The following is a 12681-nucleotide window of genomic DNA, read 5'->3' on the forward strand; positions in this document are numbered from 1 at the left end:
ACGTATTCATTTTATTCATTGAACTCTAGACAGCGAGTTAACATCCTTCAACCACGTCAACTTTGAATCGCACTAAGCGTTTCAATAACTATAAAGTTGTATAACTATGAGTTTTTCGTGGTGTAGAAATTTTAAGAAAATATCTAAATCTAAGTAGCATGACAGCTTTTTAGTTTTACTCTACGGACATTTAAACTGAGATTTAATTAACTAGATCGCCTTTCTTAGTTTGCTTAGGACAGTTTACCAGGACCAAAATCTTTTGAGTGATACCTATCAACTCAAAGTTTTACAGATGGCACATCGCTTCTATTATTCACTCAAGTATAGCATTAATTTGCTTGAATCGCATATGAAGCGGTAGTGTACGTTTTATTGCAAAAAATTAAAATATTTTTTTTAGAATTTCATTGAAATCGTTCCGAAGACTTCTTTAATTGTTAGTTCAAAAAATTCACGAATGCATGTATAACAAACAGGAAAATCAATACACAGCTACAGGTTAAAAGCTTAATTTCCAGATAAATGGGCCAAGTAAAATTAAAATCCAATCGAATAAAATATTCAATCTATTCAATCTAATTTTAACATGAAGCTTTTTTAGGATTTTAACTGATACTAGAGCTGTTTTCCGGACGGTTTTCAATGCAACCATGACGAATTTACAGTCCATTTTCTTATCCATTTAATTCAGATTTTGAAGTAAAACGATGCACGTTTGAATACCGTAGACTGATTGAATGGGCACGTTTATTTTGAGATGGAATTAACGTTGTCTATATGCCCAGTAGACAAAATATTCCAGAGCCGTTAGTGGCTGCAGTATCACCTTATAATAGGTATTTATCCGTTGCAATTTTTACAGCATGAGTTTGTACATTTGTTTGTGCTGTGCATTTGTTCGCTGCCTGAAGCTTAAAAATAATATATTAACGGGCGCTAATAAAGGCTGATGAATTATAGCAGAGATGGATGATTTTATGCATGAGTTCTGCGCGCGCGCGCTTCCGCAACATCATTCGTGTCAGGATTTACTCGAATGCTTACTTGGAGTATTGGAAGGATTTTCATACTGATTGTTAATGCGGTTAATATGCTTAAATCAGGTTTATATGGTTCAAAGATCCATAATGGTTGGAAGGATAACGAACTTGTGTACTCATCTATTCGCATTCACGTTTTTATTATAATTACCAATGTTTTGAAGCACTCGAGAGACCTGTGCACTCATGCATTCGTATTCATGTATCCACAAATAAGAATCCACGAATACGAATGATCCTCACCATCAAAATTTTGACGCACTAAAGTGACTAAACTAAACTGACAAGTGTAAACTGACCCAACTTCATTTATCTGCTAGCATTTATTTATAACAAATTATCACTGTTTTGAGGCACTAAACTGACATGTACAGTATACTTATCAATTCGCCAGCAATTATTCATAACAAATTATCACTGTTTGGCGGCACTAAACCGACCTGTTTACTCATACCTTCGCTAGCATTTATTAATAATAAATTATCACTGTTATGAGGCACTAAGCTTACCTGTGTACTCATTCATTCCCATACATTTATTTATAACAAATTATCACTCTTTTGAGGCACTAAACTGACTTGTGTGCTCATTCATTCGCTAGCATTTATTTGTAACAAATCATCACTGTTTAGCAGCTTCAGCTAACGGCGATTTCGCCTCGTGGAGCGCGAGGGCAACAAGCGCGGCTTCCAGCGGTCGAGATGCGCGCTCCACTTTACGCAGGCTGTGCTCCAGCCAACTCCGGCCTCGCAATATGGCCGACGCCACCCTCTCGTCCAGGGGCTGGCCAATGAAAATTGTAAAATTTTGCTAATAGTGAAAAAATCTGTTACTTCAGAGTTACTTCTGTTACTTCTTCTTACTACTCACTACTTCTGTTTTCAAACTCTATTAGCGACTGTAATTCGGTGCGCAGCTCGTAAATTGAACAATATTCTATTCATCCAAGCTTAATTTAGAATTTTTAGATCAACTACGCGAGTAGATAAATAGCTGCTGCTTGAGAATCTAAAGAGAAAAAATGAAAATAAAGGTAATTTCGAATAAAAAAAATACCATATTTACGAGAGGAATCAGCTGTAGCATTGTTGAGAAGAATTTTAACCAGGTCCTTTTAGTTCGAGGAGAGAATTGCAGGGACTCACAGAAGGCAGCTGCGTGAGAGTGAGGAGCTGTAGGAGGGTGTGTGCAGAAGTGGTAAGGTTGAGGCCGTTCGTGGTCTCGTTAGCGAAGCTGTACGATGAAGGCTGCAACTGTCGAGCCCCTATCACACTGCCAGGCTCCCACCACGCCCCGAAACTCGTTTGATGAGATAGTACAAATCTGGTGTGATAAATTTCTAGTTGTATCATAAGTAATTATGATGGTCAAATGTAACCAACATTGTATCAATATTAGGTTTATAATCACGGCATTTCATAATTATGATGGTCAAATGTAATCAAGACTGCATCTAACTTAGGTTTAAAATCTAGGCATTTCATAAGATAGTATGATTATTAAGATTATTATAATTGAAGAAACTATAGAGAAAAATTTGGCATTTTAAATGGAAAAGTTGAATTAAAAATGTATAATTAATTATCTTTAAAGGCAATAAAGATGGTCATGTTTTCTAGTGTTCTGAATTTCTTGTCAAAAATTAAACCATTGTCGAACAACTAGCGTGAACTGGAGGTGTGAATATGTTTTCTTTGTTCATTTGTTCCGTCAAAATTCACTAATAAATAAGAAAATGAAGGGACTGTTATTAGGAGGCTAAAGACTTCAGTCCGTCATATAACATTTATTGTCATTGGAAATGACAGAGAGCGACTGAATCACTAATAGGTTAAGTATTTTTGAAGCTTCAATATTCTGGTCAGAATTATATTCACCATGTTAATCCACTATTAGTGTAAGTAATGTAGCGCTTCACAATTTCTGTCCAGCACGAGCGTCTACACAATGTTGGCATAGGGTTAGCATGAACCACCAGAGCATCGCACATAATCCAGTCATAACGGAGAGCCTAGCCATTAGTACGGCGCAAAATCAATCAGGTTTGTACACAAAAGACCACTTCGAAGTCGTTAGCTGACGGGAAACACTGGTAGTGCATTACACCTTATCCCACCTGAGTGCGCGATCCTTGGTTTGGGGATCAACGTAGACGAGGTGGGGCGCTACAGTGGAGAGCTCGTGCAGAGCGCGCACAGCAGTCGCGCTCAACCAAACGCAAGATGGTGATTTACTCTGACTGAGTGAACATAAAAATATGGTAATTTATTAGAGTGTATATTTAATTGATATTGAGTAATAAACACTCCAATCATTTTTCCTATGAGTTCTGTCCACCCGTACTATTTACATTTAATGGCATACTATTGATCTTTCACGACATGAAAAGAGGAATGCTTAACCGGCTTAAATAAAACGGCATCTTAAATAAAATAAATGACTTCGGTCACTACCGGTTATTTAGTTGCTGCTTCATTATTTTATTTACTATACAATAAAATAATTGAAAAGTTACCTGAAGAACTTGAAGCCTCCATCAGCGCCTTGATGTGCTAGCAGTGCCTGATACTGAAGCTGAGAATGAGACGCTTGATGTATGATGTTGTTCGTACAAAACTTAACACTCACTAGGCTGCAAAAGTTGCTGTTGCTCCTGTAAGTGCGCTAGCTGGAGTGCCGTCAGAAGGATGCTGTAAATGGCCGACTCGCTTCCGCTCTACTCTCCAGGCGAACCAAAAACAACATAATTAGCAAATGCTCTCATAACAACAGGCTCAGTAGAACATTTTGTAGAACATTGTGTAGAACATTTCTTACTTGTTGAAACTCAAAGTGAACGCACATTCCAATAAACTCGGTCCACTGAGAACATAGTACAGTGGTATACAAACCTTAATGGAAAATAACTCCTAATAACAAAATTCAAAGCATACTTCACACAAATTTATAATCACGAGATGTGAAAGGGTCTTTTGCACTTTACCAGCTCGGTGTTTTCATCACATACTCCACACATCTTGAATATTGTCTTTGATTATGGATCCAACTTACGTGTTACGTGACTTCTCATTTTCACCCACATTTTCTTCGCCCACAATACCATCAACTGTGTCTGTTCAAGTTTTCAAGCATACACATTTCCACTTGTCTGTGAGGTTGTCAACGTAACTTGGTCACTCACGGTGGGCAAATTGAGCGATGCCGTGGAGCTCGCTGTGGGAGAGGCGATTCTCTGCATGCGCTCAGCGGTTCGGGTGGCGTCGTGTTTGAGGGTCGGTATGGGACAAATCGTGTCACCCGACACTGCAACTAGAGCACTTGTTGAGCCTGCAACGTAGCCTTGAGACGGGGGTATGTTGATGTCTAGGAAGGTGAAGTAGTAAGGCTTGTTGCTGAGATCCACCAGCAGTGATGTGTGATGCTGCTGTAGAGCACCCATTGCCTAGAGTAGGTAATAGAAACAACATGACCATGAGTAACGAAACTTTAATATTATGATACCGAAGTATTAATAGATTATATTTACCCTGCTGTATTTTCTACATCGGAACGACAGTATGATTTGTCAAAAAGCATTTAATACAATAAATAGTTAATCCACCTTCAGTCATCTCCCATGTACTCTTCATGTACCTTCAGGCATAACCCATGTACATAACCCATATAATAACAAAAGTGTAATGAAAGGTGGTGCTGGTATATCATATAGGAAGTTAGTAGCATTGAATTTGGAATGATTTTACTACACCCCTCAAATTTATCCTTCCTTTACTATTTTCTTTTCGTTGTTCAGAACTCGTCTCAGCCTTAACCTCGACAATACTTTCCGATAAATGCATGACAGTTCATCACTATCCAGTATGCGAGCTCCAGACTTAGTATTTACCTCGACAAGTATGTTGACTTGGGCGCGGAGTTTCTTGCCAGGAATGACAGCTGTCACCTGCACAGTCACCTCGCCTAGCGTGAAAGGTACGATGGGAAGATAAAGGGTGATGCTTCCACCGCCAGCCACATGAATTGTGTGTTGATGTTCGCCTTCAGAAAACCGACGCCGTTGATACCCTTGTTTGCTGTCAAACTGCACGATCATAAGCTCGTCTTTACACGAAATGTTTTTCGATTCTAAGCAGAATTAGCTTGCAGTGATTTATAAGAAAAACTTAGCACGCGAATGATTATGTAATTGTGTCATTTCTTTGTAACATGCGTAAGTTGAGCAAATTTATGCTGTCGCATTAATGAGAGTTGCAACATTACAAAAGGAAACGAATCCACGCTCATTTGAATAGAATATATCAAGTGGGCAAATAGTAAAAAAAATTTTCCCAGTTTTATTAAAATGAGTCAAGACAACATGAATTGTGTGTTGGTGTTCGCCTTCAGAAAACCGACGCCGTTGATACCCTTGTTTGCTGTCAAACTGCACGATCATAAGCTCGTCTTTACATGAAATGTTTTTCGTGGCTAAACAGAATTAACATATAGTAATTAATAAGAAAAACTTAGCATGAAAACGATCGTGTAATTGTGTCATTTCTTTGTGACATGCGTGAGTTGAGCTAATTTATGCTGCCGCAGTAATGAGAGCTGCAACATTACAAAAAAGAAACGAATCCATGCTCATTTGAATAGATTATATCAAGTGGGAAAATAGTAAAAAAAGTTTTTTCTCAGTTTTATTAAAAGAGTCAAGACGAATACGACGAAGTGGCTATGATTTCAAATAAATATATATATTTCAAAAAGGATTCCTTAAAATCACTAGAGGTAAAACAGGAAACATCCAATCGATCGTTCATCTTGCTCCACCAATATCGACAACAGGAGACGTTGCAGAATCAAAAATCGTCCTCGTACTACACTCGGTGATGTCAAAATTTTCATTGAAAATGAGAAGAATAAAAAACGCAAGCTACCTCATTTGGCACGACTCCTGCAGGAATAAAGAACAACAACAAAGTGTCGTGAAACTTACCCCTGCAACATCGAAGTCTTCAAGTGCGACGAACTTATACTGTTCGCTGTGCGCCAGGGTGATGTGGGCGGTCACGTCTTCGAGGTGCCGGTTGAGTGCCGTCACGCGTACGCCCACGTGCTCCCAGGCACCCGCGCGCTCGGGCGCCTCAACGCGAAGCTGGAACGAGTCTTCGTCCACCCACTGCAAAAAATTTAAAAGAATTTATGTAAAATATCCAAGAAAATATAAATTTGCGTAGCTTCTCATTATAAATGACTGATAATTACTCATTTTGTCTGTTAAGAACGCATTTTGTGGAACCAGGTAAACATCCAAAAATCTTAGTACGTGTAGCAGCGATATGTGAGCATTCACGGTGTTCATAATGATAGTTAATCAACGGAATATAACATACTCTTATAAAAATTAGTATGAAAAGAGTAGTCCTGAACAAATTATATATACTGTATCTTAAAAATCTCGGAATTCATAAGGCGACGGTACATGCAAAAAGATGATTCATTATATTGAATTCATTTTCGTACCGTGTACCTAGAGATGGAATGTGTAAGCTCAATCGCAATTTGGAGAGTATACATGAGAATCAAGAAGATTTCAATGATTTTAATAAATAAATTAAAAAAAATTGTTTCATTCATCAACTGTGGATCTGCTGTTGTGTAAGCAGAAAAGAGCACGATAACACGAAAATTTTCTGTATCGTCCAAACAACACACAGTAATTGATTTATTTGCAGCAACTTTCACGACATAAATTTCACCTCCAGTCTAAGGAATGAATATCAATTGATCGACTAAACCAAAAATAGCAAAAATATAACTCAGTACTCACAGCAGTGAGTGACAGAGAGCGCATTTTCTCGTCGACGAAAACTTGAGGTCACGGACGGACGGACAGACGGACGGACAGACAGACGGACATGGCGAGCACAGTAGTGCAATAAACAAAACAAAGAACCACCACGTATCAATTAAAACTTCATCAAAAATTTAGTTTAAAAAAAGTGGGGGGCGCGCTGCCCCACGTTACCCTACTGTATTTTAAAAATCTCGGAATTTATAAGGCGACAGTACATGCAAAGAGATGATTAATTATATTGAATTCATTTTCGTAGCATTTACCCAAATAAGGAATTTGTAAGCTCAATTGCAATTTCAAGAGTGAACAGGATAATCAAGTAGATTTCAATGATTTTAATAAATAAATTTGACTGTTTCCTGCATCAAATGATATCTGGTGTTGCGTAAAAACAAAAAAGAGTACGATAACACTAAAATTTCCTCCGTTTTTTGATCGGATATATGTATTAAAATAACTTGTTTGCTTAAATCGCAACTTAATCAGGAATTTGAAGGCAAAGACAATACCACAAGAATATATATTTGTTAAATAAATAATTTGTCTTCTAAAGAAAAGGTGAATTTTTACGGTATTGTCTTTGACTTTAAATTCCCGAAAATTTTCTATATCGTCCAAACCACACATAGTGATTGCCGATTGGTTCATCTGAAGCACCGTTTACGATTGAAATTTTAGCTTCAATCCTAGGGACAAATATCAATTGATCGACTAAACCAAAAATAGCAAAAATAATATATTACTGAATGGAAGGTCTCTCCCTCACCTCAACAGGGTTTTCCAACAAGCTCAGTCCTTTGTGTTTGTGTAAACTGAAGCCTGAGAGAACAAGAGGCGAGGCCAGGTCATAAGGCCTGAGCACCGTGAGCGCGGCCATGCCAGAGTCGTTGAGAGTGACATGACTCCAGAGCCACGGCGGTGCCACGTGTCGCGCCAGTCTATTTTGCCGCGATAACATGAACTCTTCGATGTCTTTTTCTGCTGGAGTCAGGCGGTCGCCTTTCGTAGGAGAAAAATGTAATTTGAAAATTTCCTCAAAGTCTTTTGATGTGAACATTAGTTCTGAAATCCTCCAACACTTATCGTAATAGGAAAAAACAAATAAAATAAGTCATATGAATCAGCTAATAAGAAAAGATAATAAATAGTAAAATAAGTTAGCACGATCATTCTCTTCCGCAGGTTATTCATAATTATGAAAATTAGGCTTCATCTTATTAACAGGATTTGATGATTGTTTCACTTAATGTCCGGAATTACTACCAACAGCAGAAAGTAATTCAATAACCACTGCTATAAATTTCTCCATTTCCCCGAAAGCAACAGATATTTCAATATGAACTCAATTTATCTTACTTAAGCCAGTTGCCAATTCCGATAAAATTCCATCAGAAATTATGGTTTTATTGTCACATGCTACGAGCAAAATAATGTCGATGTATGTGGTCTGAATATTCTTTTCCCATTAAAAAAGCATGAATAAAAAAATTCATGGTGATAAATTCAGCCAATAGTCGGATTTTGGATCAGCATCTGTCAGATACTATTAAGGTATTTAGGCGTAGTAATTAAGAATCGTTCCATTGTTCATCTCAATCTTTAAAAACAGTGTAAGACCCCACGTTTTCATGAAGATAAGCGATGAATTGTTAGGCTTTCATTAATTAATACAAACAGATGATAAAATCAATAAAATACGTTGTTTTTATATTGGATATATTTCAGCGACGCTGAATGAAACATGGTGTAAATAAATAATACTTTGCTCTAGTATATCTAAATAACAAAATTTATATCAATACTCACAGTGACGCTCGTCGATGCCATCAGGACAGTCCCAGTGTCCATCACAGGCTGACGTCTGCGAGTAACAGCCTGACATAAGACATGGCAGCTGGCGAGCGTCTTGACATGGCCCCGGCAACTGCCAGTCGCTGGCGTCAGTGAGCACGAGCACGTCAGCCAAACTAAAGAGGAACAATCACAGCAGTGGATTAGAATGAACCCTTTAATGAAGCAATGGATAGCAACACTACTGTAGAACTTTCAATTAAAAATTTCTCAAAACTTAAATGAAACTGAATGTGAAAAATCTATGTGAATTGCTGGTGTTCGCGTTGAAGAATCTTCAGAGTATGTCCGTTTCACCTCTGAGGTTGAAGTTACAATAAAATAACTTTTTTCTCGAGGCCATAAGCGGTCACTCCTAAATTGATACGGTTATAAATGTTAATTGATACGGTTAAAGGATATTAATATACATATAATAACTAATTTTTTATAAGAAATTGAAGTACTTACGAAAAGGTGTCGTTGGCATCGACTCCCAACGACGAACGAGGTAGACGAACAAGCTCCTCAGCACCGCTCCACACCGCCCCCCACTGCTGCATGTGCGGCTCGGAGGACGAGCCTCGCGTGGGGCGATCAGGTCTTGTCATCTCGGTGAGGACCTTCGTGATGAGAAATAAAACTGTGAACTAAAGTTGGTTTGAAGCTACTAGATATGTCATCTTGATGAAGGTCTTCATGACGACAATTATAAAAAGCTGTGATGTAAAACTAGGTTGGAGCTATTAAATATATCATCTCGATGAGGCACTTTGTGACGAGAAATAAAGCTGTGAACTAGAGATAGTTTGAAGCGATTAAATATGTCATCTCGGTGAGGACTAACATGACTATAAATAAAGCTGTGAGCTAAAGCTACATTGAAGCGATCAAGTAAGTCATCTCGGTAAGGCTCTTCGTGACGAGAAATAAAGTTCGTTCGAAGTGGCCACATATCGTCCTCTCGGATAGAACCTTTAGTTCAACAGAAAAAATCTGTGAACAACGAGGGTCAGCTATAAGTTATAGCATCCTTTAATCTCGCTCGTCTCCTTTGAAACGCGAAATATTTATAACAAATTTTTATTTATGCAAGCTCCAATGTCGCCGTCTTGGTGAAAGAATTAGGGACGAAAATAATTCAATTAACTACGGGTGTTCATGATATTACCATTGTCTTGATTACTGCCACAAGATTAGATTACAATTTTCGAGCTTTGACCCGTGTTGATAAGGTTTCTGAAAACGATTGATAAATTTTCATTGCAACGAGAGAATACGTCACGTCTGGCTAGGACTATTTTACCGATGGCGCGGATCACAGATTTAAAAAATTGATTGATAATTGCAATGAAGAATGAAAAATAAAAAAAAAAACTGACATAGATAATACAAGAACCGGTTCCAACCAAACTGCCTAGAGAATATTTGAAATCATCCACATTCGAGTTAACCCTTTTTCGGAGAATAAATCTCGCAAATATTTAACCAACCCCAATCGTCGCGGGTGGAAGCCACGCAATGCCTATATGATTGACAGACGGATTATCAACTTACGCAGCTATAGTTGTACTGGGCATTCCTAAATGTAGTTTCTGAACCAGATCTATTTTCTTACTACCAATAAATATCTCAAAACCGTTTCGGCCTATTAAAATAATGAGATTGCAGTGTTTTTCCTTTTGTACATCGCTCCGTATCCACATACTATAAGTGCGATAAAGACAGAAAGCCAGGAGGTGCCAGTAAGACAAACAAGCAAGGCACTTGCGATTCAGTGACCGCTGTGAACAGCGCTTTAATGTTTGAAAGACTCTGATATCTAAGATTATGCGCCTGACACGTTTAACATATAAAGATTTAAGCACCATTAATTCTTTAAGCCGATGAAACGATCATTTCATACCACTTCAGAAATTTTTATGCAACTTTAGGAATTTACAGATCTCTTTAGGTGCAAATCTACACAGCCAAAGTATTATTTGTTTAGGTTTAATATTTTCTTGACAGGTTAGAGTTTTCAATAAAATAGTGCCTTTTTTCCCCACAACAATATATATTTAGGGACAATACCCACAACATTTGTGAAGTCTACGTCTCGTTTTCTCAATTTCATGTTAATCATTACCTCCAAGCTGTGCACATTATTAGTTCTATTCATTTGGCTAAGGGCACAATATATATAATTACTCATACATTATTAAATTAAATTAAGATCTTGCTACAATTATCTGTTTGGTAAAATATTTCGTCTAATCAATATACAAACTTTGAGCATCTGAAAAACGCAAACCATTAAGATAGCGAAAGGTGGACAGGTGCAGCATCAATAGAAGCTTTTGAGAAACAAATGCGGATTAGGCTTGTTAATATAGGGCAGAACAATTTATTTTTCACATAAATATTTTAAAATTTAGGATCATCAGGACATTTTCTGATACAATTTGACAAGAAATTTTAGGTTTATTTCCGAAAAAACTACAGAACTAGACCAAATTCTTAAGAAATCATACATATTTTCACAAACACAGCCAAAGTCGGCAAAACTTGCTGTTCTTCACAGTATTAACAAGAATACTGACTATAGTATAGTCAACAAGCTCCATGTAATATCAACAAAGGAGTACGTTGACAAGATTGTCACGTATTTCTGTTCGCCGGATCTCATCTCAGTCATTACCAACAAATCCTGACGACTTCAATTTCACAGATGGATCGCGTGAAGAGATTAGGGGCCATACTTTCAAAACTCGCTAAGTGAGCGTAAGTACTTACGCTCTATTTTCTTGTCTGTGATTGGTGGATTTTGCTTGAAAGGCCGTCAATGAATGGCTGATGAACTTACGATCTCCTAACTTTTTTTGAAAGTATAGGCCCAGGTCACGAAGACAGCCAATTACTCAGCGCAGGGATCAATGAAAATGTAATGCTGTGACCGACACTAGCCGCATGGTGGGGACTAATTAATGATGCAACTATAATTACGGCGGCATCATTAGATGCCAATCATTATCGCAGTTAAACGTATTTGCTGAGATAATGAGTATTTGATTTTAGTAAAAATAAGTTTATGATTCTTTGGCAGGAAACTTTTTCTTCTCCTGTCAAGTCTAGAAGAATATTGGAATGATAACAAAGAAATTTCAATTCATTCAGAACAATTCTAAACATTTTCTAGAATATCACAATATTCTGGATACTTTTTATTGTGATATTCTAATTCTGGAATATCAAAATATTTCTTTTATTGAATTGAACTTCGATTACTAATGCAGACAAGTGAAGCAATAACAGACGATAAAAAAATCAAGTGCAATGATGATGATGATAAATATGTCACAAACGTAATTAACATTGTTGAGGCTCTAGAAACACTCTAACGATCCTGTACATTATCATAGAGGTTCATGGACCATGGTTTACATGAATCGTACTTAAAATATTATATTGCAATACTGTCTTGAAAAATAAACACGTAATAACATTCGTGCTTCAGACTATAAAACAATATACAAACACCAACACCTTAAGTTGTATCTTCGTTAACCCTGATCAGATCTATGTGGCTTGACGTTCACTCCTAAGTTTATAGCTTTCCTCCTCCCCTACTTTTCACTGCGCAATAAACGCCATTTAAATTGCTTATCGGTTAACTTTAAACTGAATTGGCAAGTTAAAATACTGCATAATAAACAAATTCTATGAAAAAATAACTGCCTCATCGTTAATTTAATGATCCACGATTTCTACCTCTTACAATATGATGTAATAAAATAATAAACGAACGATTTGAATAATAACCAATGGAAGGATAACTACATTAAGGATAACAATAAAATGTATTTTCTCGTTTGAAACAATAATAAATAATGATCCCTGGAATAAATAATGATCCCTGAAATAAATTGAAAAAATGGTCCCGCGACCGGAAGTATTCAAAGGAAGATCCAACTGACAAGTGTTTCGAAA

General features: G+C 37.2%; 1 protein-coding gene across 1 annotated transcript in view; it reads right to left on the minus strand.

Moving 5' to 3' along the window:
- LOC108672298 overlaps positions 1-12681 on the minus strand; it is a 132423-nt gene that overhangs the window by 4203 nt on the left and 115539 nt on the right. Inside the window, 13 exon segments of the mRNA XM_047882844.1 lie at positions 1553-1562; positions 1669-1826; positions 2189-2366; positions 3160-3282; positions 3559-3631; positions 3672-3759; positions 4225-4485; positions 4930-5081; positions 5424-5466; positions 6022-6204; positions 7649-7881; positions 8689-8849; positions 9184-9335. Of these exon segments, the coding sequence (XP_047738800.1) occupies positions 1553-1562; positions 1669-1826; positions 2189-2366; positions 3160-3282; positions 3559-3631; positions 3672-3759; positions 4225-4485; positions 4930-5081; positions 5424-5466; positions 6022-6204; positions 7649-7881; positions 8689-8849; positions 9184-9335 (1815 nt within the window).

This window comes from Hyalella azteca, unplaced genomic scaffold (genome assembly GCF_000764305.2).
Source record: "Hyalella azteca isolate HAZT.00-mixed unplaced genomic scaffold, Hazt_2.0.2 contig11450, whole genome shotgun sequence".
Lineage (NCBI taxonomy): Eukaryota > Metazoa > Arthropoda > Malacostraca > Amphipoda > Hyalellidae > Hyalella > Hyalella azteca.